The following is a 13253-nucleotide window of genomic DNA, read 5'->3' as shown; positions in this document are numbered from 1 at the left end:
TGTTTCGTGTCAAGTAGCAATTTTTGGTAATTAGTCTTTGTGGATTTTTTTTTGCAGGAGGATTAGTGACATAAATGGAACATCTTCGAGGTTTCCACTACTGAGTGATATGACAAGCATGAGGACACTGTGAGTTGAATTAATGCTTGTCTTTGGCATGTTGTACAGAAGTTCATCTTTTATCAGTGTTGTTGAAGTGGATACACTTGATCGAATGTTACAGAATATTGAGGAATTGTAATCTTTCTGGAGAAATCCCTGGCTATATTTGGACAATGACACAACTGAAAACCTTGTAAGTTGATTCTTTTAGATATGGTAAAGATCTTCTTTACCTGATGTTTCCTTCTTGTCTGCTTGCTTTAGTAGAGGGATTATGTTCATTACATGTGTATGCATGTATCGATCCATTTTAATACTTTTCTCATTTTAATAAACCGGTAGGGGTCCCCACCAAACCCCAGCTCACCTATCAAAAAAAAAAATGTATCGATCCATTCCTTGAAACCAGTCATTCAAGTGCCAAGAGAGGTGTTATGCAACATGATCTTGACTTTGAGTCCCTTGAATAATAGCATCAGAGTCTCCTCAACTGGCATGTGTTACCCAAATTAAGGAAGTTCATGGTTTTTTCTCTTTCCTAAAACATCAAATAGAAATAATGAATGATCCATTGAGGGTTGATCAATTGGATTCAGCGCATAAGTCTTACACATTGCTTATTTTTAACATCCAGAAGCTCAAAGTAGGACTCCTAGAGTCCCAGTAATCATGAACTTTAGCAATAGAGATGTGACTAATGAGGTTGAAATGATCCACAGGAAATCTCATGCAGAAAATTAATAGTACAGAAAAAGAAACAATCTGTTGCAAAAAATGCCATTTACTATGTAAAACAGATGTCTAGGAAACTTAACAGAATTAAACACGAGTATTGGATGCATTGGGGTGATGCCCCATTATAAACACAAGTTGTGTTCCATTTAAACCAATAGGTTTGAACCCGCTTGGGCCCTTAATAAGCTTTTATCCAGCATGGGGCTTTTGCTTAAAATGGCTAATACATTAGGTCCTAGCTTTATAGGATTCATATACGGGCGAACAATACGCTTCTAGACACTCTCACCGGATCTTGTATTCTAAGTCGATGAGCTTCATGCTCTTAAAATATATATAGGCAAATACTAAACTTGCGGATATTCTCAATGGATTATTTATTCTAAATTGGCTAGCTTCTTGTTGTTTCTTGGCTTATAATTGTGATGGAGAATGGAAAGTAATTATTTATGCCTTTCTGAGTTTTTTATGGTGTAACAATTGATCAGAAAACTGTGTGATATCCTTTTTTTGGCTAGTATCTTTAAAATGCCCCTCAAAATTAGCATGTCTTCACTAGGTCGGTTTTCGTCAACTCTGATGACTTGAACCGTGGTTTCAAATTTCGGATTTCGGTTTGGATTTCAGCCAAAATTTGGTCATTTTGGCCAAAAATTCTAAAAGTCATTTTGGCCAAAATGACTGAAATTTGAAAAATAAAATAAAAAAATTTCGGTTTCAGGAGAGACCGAAAACCAAAATTTAAAACCTTGACTTGAACTGGTTCCGTCCTCCTCTTTTGTACCTTGACTTAATCCTAGCACACTATTTCTGGAAAGTGAGCTACAGAAGGACTCGTTTCTTCTTAACATGTGTTTTATGTTGCATAATTGAACCCTGTAGTGCTTATTGATGCATTAAATTTCATGGAGAAATTTAGCACCAGTGACTTTTATGTTCAATCATTTATAATGCTGATATTTTTGTTAGGTTTGCGTTGGGATAATTCTTATTGCAACATTGAATTATATTTAGTACTGATTTCTGTTATAAGAATTAACACTTGATTATCTATTAATTACTTGAATGTTCTAGCAGACATTGTTTTATGAGAGAACCTTGTTCTTATCTACTCTTCCTTGTGGTTTTCTTGGCAGAGATCTCAGCTTTAACAAGTTCACAGGAAAATTTCCAGAAAGCATCGGAAGCCTAGGAAAAACCAAGTTCATGTAAGTGAACTAATTTATAACAATAAATTTTGTAACTATTTTGGTGCTCTTTATACACAAACTGCTCAATCACAGTAAATCATTGTGGCATGTGATTAGGTATTTTTCTAGCAACTTGCTGAATGGATCGATACCACGCTGGGTGCTAAGTAGTAAAAATAACATGTATGTTTCTCATCCTGGACACTTAGTCTCATTTTGGTAGATTGCTATATAAATTTTATTGTGATAAATTAGTTATCCATGATTATAATAAATCACAGCATGTCTTCACAGTTTTTACTGTTTCTTCCATAGTTTTAAAACTCCCCCGCGTCATTGTGGACTCCCCCGAGTTGACTCCCTTTTACCTTGGCCGCGTTCTGCGTTTTGCCCTACAGAATCAATAAAAACTCCTTTGACTCTCCCGAATTATGACCGCTTCAACCGAGTACTCAGCCACATCAACTGACTACTCGACCGCACAATCCCGAGTCGACTAGTATTTTCTTTGGCCGTGTTTTGTGTTTTAATCTGCATCTCCCTTTTGAAACACTGGTTTATTTCCCTACTTAAAGATCACTGAAATTTTTTGTCTTTTACACGATTTAAGTCCAAACTTTTATGTCAGGATTTCTAAGATGCTACAAACAAACTGACTAGTGTGAAGGGAAGAAAATTACCAATAAATAGTTCCTTATGATCAATGCTGTTTTTAATTGAGTGATGTTTTATAGTATCAGATCATTATGGTTATATTTTATTTCAGAAAATGATTGTTCATTTTGCAACATAATATTGTCTTGCAGTGATCTTTCTTACAATAATTTTACACCAGGAAACTCTGGTTGTCAGGAAATGAATAATGGGTAAGAGTACTCTTTATGCATCCACAGCTTCTTTATATTTTATATATTTACGTGAGTGTCCTTTCTCTACTACTTAACTCCTTATTTTGTATTATCTTCAGCAAAATCAACTTATTTGGAAGCTCTTCTTCCAGGGACAATTTGTAATCTTCTAAACCTTTAATTATCAAATACTATATTGAGTTGTTAGAGATAATTGAATATTTAGAATCTCTAGCTGATTTCATAGTCGTGCATATATATATATATATATATGTGGCGATGATATTTTCACACCCCTGCAGTTTGCATGCGCCCCCATTTTAACATGATTTGACGTCAAAAAGCATTAAAGTTGTCCACTGTTTACGTCAAATCATGTTATTAGGGGGGTGCATGCGTACAGCAGGGGGGGTGAAAATATCATCTCCCTATATATATATATTCAAATATGATCTTACAATTCTGACGTGTTCATGCTTCATATTGATGTAGAATTGGAGATAATCCATGCTTGAAACCATGTGAAAAATGTAAGTATTTACGTCAGAGTTAGAACATGGGGTATTACCTTGAATATTTATTTGGTCACAAGTCTATCTTTGAAGTTTTCCTTTTTGATGCTTCTTTGAAAATATGGCAGTAATGTCCATCCATAATTAGAACAAACAACAGTTCAATTCAATTTAAAATCCAAATTAGCCAATTTTAGCCATTCAGTAAACATGGAAAAATGATAAAATGAGGAGTTACAAAAAAGCTGGAAAGTCACGATCATCTCCCCAGTTCATGGAAAAGAACAACTGGCTTGAATCTAAAGTTTGACATGACTTCCATTTGAAAAGGAAAAGATATCATATGATTTGTTAAAGCATGATAATCTGCCAACTAATGCATTTATTTTCTCATTTCAAGTGGCTCTTGTATGAGTTGAATTAATTTGTGGTTGCTTTTCTATTCTATTTTTGGCAATCTTGAAGCCCTTGCCTCTGAGTTAAGCTCCGAATTCCTGACTACCGTGTAGTAGAGATTGGTAATTCAAGGTGGTTTAAGTCTGTCCAAATTGGAGATTTTTCACCATTGAGAAGTAGGTAGAAAATTCGTGCAAAAGTAGTTACAACTTTCTAATAAGAAATGTAAAATTGCATGGGACATCAAACCTCTTCTTTTATTTATTTTTTCGAGTTGAACGTCTGCCCTTCAGGTTATGATCTAAGGTGTATATATTGGGGACATGTGTTAGAACTTCATAGTTACTGAACAAAATATGAATAAAATAAAAATAAGGGCTTTCCAAATGCTGAACTAGATCTGATTAGGCTGAGAAAAGCCTAAATGAAAGAGTCAACTTTATAGTGTGTATCTTTTTCCTTTCATTTACTATCTGACGAAACACTGATTTCTCTCATTCTGTTGAAGATTTGTATAACTTGCATATAAATTGTGGTGGATCTGACGTAACTACCAATGATGGGACCAAATACGATCAAGATACAGCTGAACTTGGTGCTTCAAAATATGTTTCAACTAGCAACTACTGGGTTTTGAGCAGCACTGGAGGCTTCATGGACAATGATGCAGATCGTGATGACTATATAAAGTCAAATACATCCGAGCTCTCTATGGTTGACTCTATATTGTACGGAACGGCACGCCTTTCTCCTCTCTCACTCACTTACTATGGATCCTGTCTGTTAAACGGAAATTACACTGTGAAACTCCATTTTGCGGAGATAATGTTTACAAACGACAACACATACAGCAGCCTTGGGAAGCGCATATTTGATGTTTATATTCAGGTGTGTAATCACATTATAGATATACTTTTGCTTTTTATTTGTAAAACTCACTTCTAATTGAATTAGTTTATATTAGGGAAAATTGATATGGAAAGATTTCAATATCAAAGAGGAAGCTCGTGGTGCTGATACAGCAATTGTAAAGAATTATACTGCTGTTGTGACAAACAACACCTTGGAGATCCGTTTTGTTTGGGCTGGAAAAGGCACAACAGCTATCCCCGATAGAGGAACCTATGGTCCTCTTATATCAGCTATTTCTGCGGAAAATGGTATGTTGTACATTTTGTCTGTGTGTCTTCTTTTTCTTCTTATTCTTTTATCAGCTAAATTACTCCTCATTCCAACTCAAACAACACATTTATTATGTAGCATTTTCTTATAGAGAACCATATGCAGACAGAACGATTGAGATCAATGGTGACACTGTGACAGTAGATTTTAGGGTCCACATGGGAACATCTCTGTGCATTCAAGACCGTTGAACTTCTAGAACACCATGATGCAACCCACATGGTCTAAGTACATACCGATTGGATATCCCATGCGTAAGATAAAGAACAACAAAAATCAATGGTTCAGATTTTGTTGGCAGCACTCTAAAAGGGACTTGATGAATCAAGGACCATCAAGGAGCTAGGATTGCCCGATGAAGGTGTTCTCAAACACGGCATTTGGCAGACTTGTGTTGCCGGTCCGAACAGTGGATCCGATCACGTAAACATTCCACAAGGGGGGCCGTTGAGTTTCTATTAGGAAGGAGCATAACAGCCACCGTCTTCTTAATATTTTACTTTCTTTTATACTGCCTTAATGCTGAGTGCTAGTATTTGAGTTGGAGAGCGGGCTGTGGGTCATTGTTTGACTTGGATTGTTCGCCATACAAATAATTCATAGAAAGGACAGTTGCAAACTGAACCATGGAAAAGTTCCTTCTATTTCTTTCCTGCAAAAGGAGAAGAAAAATTGGTTTTTCCAATTGGGAACTGACAATTTTTGGTTGCATTTCTGCGAAAAAGCTGATAATTTTTTGTTGCATTTCTGCTCTTTTTTGTATTGATTAGATTTCCAGCATTTGAATCTGTCAACTCTATCCATTTCCTTTTTCTACCACTATGCTATCAAGTCTATCTGGGCGTGGTCAATTTCTTTGCTATCCAATTCATTAATTATGTCATCTGACTAGCTTGATTTTTACATTGTTTCTTTGGTGCAGATAATCCTCCTCCAGAGAGTGGCAAAGGGATCTCCGTCTCTGTTGTGGTTGGAATTGTAGCTTCTGTGTTTTGCCTTATTTTCTTGGTTATGGCTATCCTTTGGAAGAAAGGCTTCCTGGGAGGAAAATCTACAATGGACCAAGGTGGGATTAATCAATTGCACCAACAATAATAAATAAACCATGTTGGAAAGCCATGTGTATGGTGCTGAGTTATACTTTCCTTTTAATAACTAAGATGAACAAGTGCCAACAAGTAGGCAGTCGTTTTTCAGAAAGCTCTTGAATACCCCGCTTTACTTTGATGGCACACATTAAATCTTATGTTTTATCCCATCTGATTTTTTTTCTGTAATACTACATGAACTAATCTATTTTTCTTTGTGCTCGCATGCATGGACACACTTGCATTGTGCTTCCACGCATATGCAGAAGGAATTTCTATATTTAGGGATGCAATTTTAATATCATTTCATTTGAAATCAAATATCGAGATTCCACAACATCCAGGCTTCTTGGAATAACTTTAAAAAATGGTCTTTTAGTTAGTTAAAAGATTTGGGAATTTGTTGGATAAATTTTATATGTAGAGGTTCCATGCCATGATAACTAGGTCTTAAAATTGAAAAGGGTGACATTTGAGAGAATGAGAAATGTGCATGGAAACATTGACAACCCAGGGAAAGTAAATATAAAAGACAAATTTTCAACTTTTTCGGATGCACTTTCTGATCTAAGTTTGCTCTTTGGTCAGATCTTATAGGTCTGGATCTTCAAACAGGTTCCTTTACTTTAAGACAGATCAAAGCTGCTACTAACAACTTTGATGCCGCAAACAAGATTGGAGAAGGTGGTTTTGGACCTGTTTACAAGGTATTCTACGTAAATACATGTTATCTTGATCCATTGCATTCTAACCAAAATGTATCCATCTTTTGCCCATCTTAATTCTTCTGTGGAACTTCACATTATTTCTGTAATTCAGGGGCTATTATCAGATGGTACCATAATAGCAGTCAAACAGCTTTCTTCCAAATCAAAGCAAGGAAACCGTGAGTTTGTGAACGAGATAGGCATGATATCTGCTTTGCAACATCCAAATCTTGTAAAGCTTTATGGTTGTTGTATTGAAGGAGATCAATTATTGCTAGTATATGAGTACATGGAAAATAATAGCCTCGCTCGTGCTCTGTTTGGTAAGTCTATATCATTTGTGTTGCTGCCTTTGAACTACTATCAAGACAACCCATTTTTTGTTACTGGGCGATTTATAGGTTCAGAAGATTGTCGACTCAAACTGGATTGGCCGACGAGGCACAAGATATGTGTAGGGATAGCAAGAGGTTTGGCTTATCTCCATGAAGAATCAAGACTCAAAATTGTTCACCGTGACATCAAAGGTACCAATATACTGCTTGATAAGAATCTTAATCCCAAGATTTCTGACTTTGGATTGGCTAAGCTTGATGAAGAGGAGAACACCCATATCAGCACACGAATAGCCGGAACCTTGTGAGTATGCTCTATTCTTATTTCTTATTTCTAGTAACTGTGAGTTGCAATGTTTTACCTGTAGTGATATCTTTTCGGTCCAAACACACAACTATGGTGCATTTCTTTCTTTATCTTTAAATCAGCACTCTGTAAATTGGCGAAGCCTATGTATCTTGCAATAATGTATTCAACCAGGATCTTCAAACATTTTTCCCTTGGATCCATAGGGGTATTGATAGGCTTTGGCCCTAATATCAAGTTTTGACCTTGCCACTTCAAACCCAAGAAAGTAAAGTAAAAGTCCTGAATATTTGGTTTGTACTTTATCTTGTAGGCATCTTGACAAAACTACTGCCATTGGCAGACATACACATCTCGGAGTATATTAGAGTATAATTGTTTTGGTGATTACAAATGTTGTAGTTTCTAACAATCAACATATCACAGGGGATATATGGCACCAGAATACGCAATGCGGGGTTACCTGACCGATAAAGCAGATGTTTACAGCTTTGGAGTAGTGGCTTTGGAAATTGTCAGTGGGAAGAGCAACATAAAATACAGGCCAAAAGAGGATTGTGTTTATCTTCTTGATTGGGTAATTCAGACATCTCCCTAATTATTTGCATTTATGTTTCTGTCAGAGTTGTTATCATTGTTGTCATTATAATTGAGTGGAATTAAATACCACATTTTCATTCTTTGTATGTTACAGGCATGTGTCTTGCAAGAGAGAGGGAATCTAATGGATTTAGTTGACCCAGAGTTAGGATCAGAATTCAACAAGGAAGAGGTAATGGGGATGATTAATGTGGCTCTTTTATGCACCAATGCATCTCCAACCCTTAGGCCTATTATGTCTTCTGTGGTAAGCATGCTCGAAGGCCGAAGTGTGGTTCATCAGAACCCAATTTCAGATCCAAGTGTCTCTAGTGATGATATGATGTTTAAGGAAATGAGGAACCGTCGTCAGACCGATATCGACAACTTCAGTGAGACCCAGAGTATGTTGGGTGGGCCATGGACTAGCTCTTCCGCATCCGGAGCTGATCTCTATCCAATCAATCTGGATTCACAATATTTGAAGAACAGAGCATAGATTATTGTATATTCTTTTGATTGGCATGCAGTCTTATAAGTTATTTTCTTTTATCTTGTCTCCTTTTTAAACAGTAGAGTTGTTGATTTCCATGTTGTTAGATATACAAAATATTTGACAACTTGTTTGAATTATATTCAGCAAGTGTGCATTTTGTAGATGACATTTTAAAGCATTTACTTGAATAAATGAAGTATGGGTTGCTTTTTTATGGAAAAAAATGTATTCTACTTTTTTTCTACCATACATGTATTAGTAGGTACTGTTGGCCCTCTTTGTTAAGGGCAACATTTGGGGAAAAAATAGCCTTTCGATTCATGGCTTGCACATGGATGATTAAGTGCCTCCTTGGATGCCTCTAAACATTATTTGTATTTAATATTATGTGCAAATGTTTTGGAAGTTAAATATTAGAGAGGTATAGGTAATTTTGCAGCCCCTCTTTTTTTCTGGAGAGTAATGTCAACTATGTAATGAGTTAAGGGTACTAAATGAAAAAATTCAGTTAAGTTAGATAATGATAGACACCCTTGATTATTAGTGGTTCTTGAGATTTATTGTACTTCCACTTTTCTTTATACATTGTTTCTAAGGATAGGTCCTCTCTTTGATCTCTTCGCTTCGCCTGTATCCAGTATCCCTATTCTTGTGATAGGATTAGTGTTTTGAATGATGATTGTATTATCTTGCTTGCCTATAAATAAAAAAAAATCAGTTGTGGCACTTCTATGCTGAAAGATTGGCTGCAAAATTGCTTCTGCGAAATTGGCTAGTGTCAGGGGCCTTCACTTTTTCCTTGGTGACAAACCCATGTGGAGTCCCAAATGAGGAGTTTTTTTCCTATTATGTAGAAGATCAAACAAACGGGTTTTAACTTTGAACAAAGAAAAGGAAGAAAATAACAAATGACCAAAAGCAGGTGATTTTATCTCTTTTCTTCTCTAATTTTCTGTTCTTGCTTTTGATTTTTTAATCAGATGAGAGTTTCACTATCTGCATGCCAACTGTTTTCTTCCTTTTCCTTTATTTTTTTATTTCTTTGATTTTGTTGTTATTATTTAGTATTTATTTTCTTAGTTTTCTACTCCTGGTTCCACGTCTTGAAAGGGATTTCCAGCCGTGTTGGCTCCTTTCTCATGCAACAGCCAGCCGCGAAATGCCTTTATGCGAAAGTCCCACCAAATCCCTTTTAGAAATATTTTTCCTTTCCAAACTCTTTCCAGAAAATCCAAGAAATCTATGAGCTACCCATATGAGGTTAGACCTGTCAAACGGGTGGGGCGGGGCGGGTTTCACCTGACCCGTATGGGTCTGGGTCAAACGGACCGGGTAAAAAATGACCCGGAAATTTACGGGTCACTAATTGGTGGACCCAGACCTCAACATTGAATATTGTTTTAATCATAAGAGGATCTAAGCTATCTAATTGGTATCCATTTTTGCACAATGATCACTCGATTGGTTTTCACATCATAGACAGATTGAGGTTCCCATCATTCATATATCCAAGTTGGAATCGAAGCCATTGATCCCTTGCACAGCAAAATTCAATATGGCGTTGAATGGAACTCTGTCCCTCAAAAAACTGATCTAATATCTACATTAGATTTTAGATCCGGTTTCGGGCAGCTGGTGTAGACACCCTATTTTGCGTAGTCTCGACTGAAGACATTCTGTGGTTACCACTCCAATGTTGAGCAACTCTCATGCATTAACGGAAGGCCTTTGTAGTCTCCAGATCTTGGGTGTTCGGGTGAAATATTATAATCGATAACTAAATCAAAACCAACCTTGAAACACCTCAAAAAGCTAACAAAATCAATATATGAATCCCACTTCGGCTAACATAGTGATTGAGGAATTGCACCAAGTTGAAGAAAAGCAAAATCTTGAAAATATTAATTTTCGGGTCGAGGAAAGTGTAAGAATTGATAGTGACAAGGCTGAGTTAGTTGAACATCTCCGGCCTGTTTGTCTCGGAAAATTGTTCAAAATAGTGGTATACTCGGGCTAGCGAAGAGGATAACCAAACCAACATATTAATAAGTTGTTAAGGTCTCGGTTCCGTCTATATTTATAGTCGAGCTCGCACCACCGATACGAAAGAACACATTACCAGAAAGCATATTGATTTTGTTCAACTATTCAATCATCCTGTCATTTCGATGCGACTCCGTGAAAAATCGTAGTTCTTTCCAACTTGGATCACATCGAATTTTGAAGGTGGGGTTCGAATGATCGCGGCCACTATATTTGAAGAACATGAAAGGCTAATATCAACTGTGCGCGATAGGATTTGCGACGCAAGTAGAATAAATTAGTTTCTCCAATAATCCAACCTTGAGGACAAGGTTGATTTTAAGGCGCATGGAATGTTACATGACTAAATGGGTAGGATTCTTGTTTGAGAATGGGTGAAACATGTGGCCGGGATTAGATTTCATCCATGCATTCTCATTTAAGTAGTAAAAAAGGTCTTTGGTTCTCCATTCAAATAACACGAAAGCCACTATTTTTCCATTCTCATACCGTTTTATTTGATTTATAATGAAGAGAAAACGACATAACAAAGTGATTGAAGATTGTCATCCGACCACAGTGAACCTCAAATGTTTGCCAAGTTGCAACTAGCTCTCACACCTACTGGGTTCTTCAAAAATGAGCTTTTATATGATGAAAGGCCTTGTAGTCCATTATTTTTCAAAAAGTACCGTACGGCCCACACCATAGGATGATCCAAACCGTCCATTTCCATAGGTTGCTTTGGTCATTTTGCTAGAACCTAAATTTCGGGTTCCTCTCTTTATCTCTCTGTGCATGTGTCCATACAATAGGAACACCTTTTTTTGTTTGTCACGGTTCCCATTTTGCTAGCTGCTCTCTTAACATATATTTACAGCTCTTAAAGTATATAGTAACTGATATCGACGTAAAATGTCACTGAAAAATCCCTAATCCGAATACTTCTTTTATAATTGAGCCCACGTTGGCTATTTTGAAAGAAATCAATTCTTCAACGTCGATAAACCCACGAATTCTGCTCTTTCTTCAGCTCTCAGATTTCAAGTGATCTCAAGTTTTTGGGTTTTGGAGACGTTCTTTCCAAGCTGAAGATGTTTTCTACACGCTTTTTCCTTGTCCTTGTCCATGCTCTGAATTGCTTTGGAGTGTTTGGATCTGAAGCTACTCTCGTGCCTAACGAAGGTAAGACCAAAAGTTTCCTTTCTTTCTTCTTTCTGTGTCGGTCATAGATATCAGCTCGATAAGTGAAGTGCCCTTCTGATCATGGTCATGGCGGCACACATATCAGTCCCAATTTTACAGTGGTTAAACACATGTAAAACAAGGTGACTTCTTCCGGTTATCGAAACATATCAGTCCCAAATTTGGAAGGTGTTGATGTTTGCACTCCCTTGTGTTTTAATAAATGGTTCCTACACATGTGTAGAGAGTTCTCTACACAGTAGCTTAAAATACAGTGGGGGCCCACATTGTTTGGGTGATCCAAGCCATCCATTTTAAAGGTCCTCACATAGATAGGGTGTCTACAAAAAATCAGATCCATAGGATCATCCCAACCCTACGATTTGTGGAGGTAAAATGGATGTCTTTAAACCGTCACAAATTAGTCCATTTTTTGCCTCCACAGTTCGAATGGTTAGGATGATCCTACGGATCTGATTTTTTATGGACACCCTATCTATGTGAGGGCCTTAAAAATGAATGGTTTGGATCACCCAAATAATGTGGCCCCCACTGTATTTTAAGCTAGTGTGTAGAGAACTTATCTACACATGTGTAGTAGGAACCGTTTTCTCTTTGGAAAAATGCTTAAAAGAAAGGGGCCCTGATATCTGCGCTACTATATTTTAATAATGGCACTATTTTTTTTTTTCTTTTTACGCTTTTTAACCGGCTGTCAAGAGTGGATTTCACCTACCTTTCCTCATCTCCTTAACATAGAGGCCTCTAGCTCAATGGTCAAGGCTTTGTTCTTCAACCTGGAGGTCGGAGGTTGAATCCCAGCTTACCTACCAAAAAGAAAAAAACTTCAAAAGCAGGATTTCATTCAGAAACAAAGACCGAAGTGAAATGGCCGAATTACGTGATTTTTTTCATTTGGTGTGGATGTGAGCCTAAGCATGTGTCCCGACAGGCCGACAGAAGGACAGCTTCTATTTTTTTTCCAAACGAAATCCTGTTTTGCTTGCAAATTGGGTAAATTTTACACAAGTCACGGGTGGCCCTGCTAATATTCCAGGAAATAATCAATCATTCATATTCCATTCATGTCCATTCCACAGTAAGATTTAGCAGTGAAATAGTTTGATCCTTGAACAAATAAAAATGTGAGCATCCCCAAAATAAAGCTTCAATTTGTAAAAGGCTTTGGTTGCATTAGGCAATCATTGTTTAAAGAGTAATCCTAGGGAAACATAGAGTACGAACAGATAGCTTATCGCCACCGAGGTTTAAACTTTCGGTTTCAGTACCGGTTTCGGACCCTGAAACTTTGAAATTTCGGTCGAAATCTGGTACAATTACAAAACCCAAAACTAATATTTTATTCAATATTACATTCCGGCCTAAATTACCAAAATTTCGGTGAAATATTAAAAAAAAAAGATTTTTTGGGTCAAATTTCGGAAAAACCAAAATTTCGACAGAAATTCTGAAATTTCGGTCGAAATAAATGACCGTTTCGGTTTTTATCGATTTCGGTGTCGGTCTCCACCGAAATCGGTTGAAATTTAAAACCATGATCGCCACAAC

General features: G+C 36.8%; 1 protein-coding gene across 1 annotated transcript in view; it reads left to right on the top strand.

Moving 5' to 3' along the window:
• Positions 1-13253, top strand: part of LOC143891340 (uncharacterized) — a 46869-nt gene that overhangs the window by 7247 nt on the left and 26369 nt on the right. The window contains exons 10-25 of the mRNA XM_077395933.1: positions 58-129; positions 224-295; positions 1974-2045; positions 2145-2210; positions 2834-2893; positions 2995-3036; positions 3368-3405; positions 4292-4671; positions 4748-4943; positions 5888-6031; positions 6642-6760; positions 6873-7083; positions 7162-7399; positions 7829-7979; positions 8097-8474; positions 11528-11684. Of these exons, the coding sequence (XP_077252048.1) occupies positions 58-129; positions 224-295; positions 1974-2045; positions 2145-2210; positions 2834-2893; positions 2995-3036; positions 3368-3405; positions 4292-4671; positions 4748-4943; positions 5888-6031; positions 6642-6760; positions 6873-7083; positions 7162-7399; positions 7829-7979; positions 8097-8474; positions 11528-11684 (2396 nt within the window). The remainder of the gene's footprint in view (positions 1-57; positions 130-223; positions 296-1973; positions 2046-2144; positions 2211-2833; positions 2894-2994; positions 3037-3367; positions 3406-4291; positions 4672-4747; positions 4944-5887; positions 6032-6641; positions 6761-6872; positions 7084-7161; positions 7400-7828; positions 7980-8096; positions 8475-11527; positions 11685-13253) is intronic.

The sequence above is a fragment of the Tasmannia lanceolata genome, unplaced genomic scaffold, assembly GCF_043159265.1.
Source record: "Tasmannia lanceolata isolate RefF3 unplaced genomic scaffold, GAP_Taslan_0.1 ptg000013l, whole genome shotgun sequence".
NCBI classification, from domain to species: Eukaryota; Viridiplantae; Streptophyta; class Magnoliopsida; order Canellales; family Winteraceae; genus Tasmannia; species Tasmannia lanceolata.
Note: the sequence above shows the minus strand (reverse complement) of the source record. Positions and strands in the feature narration are given on the sequence as shown.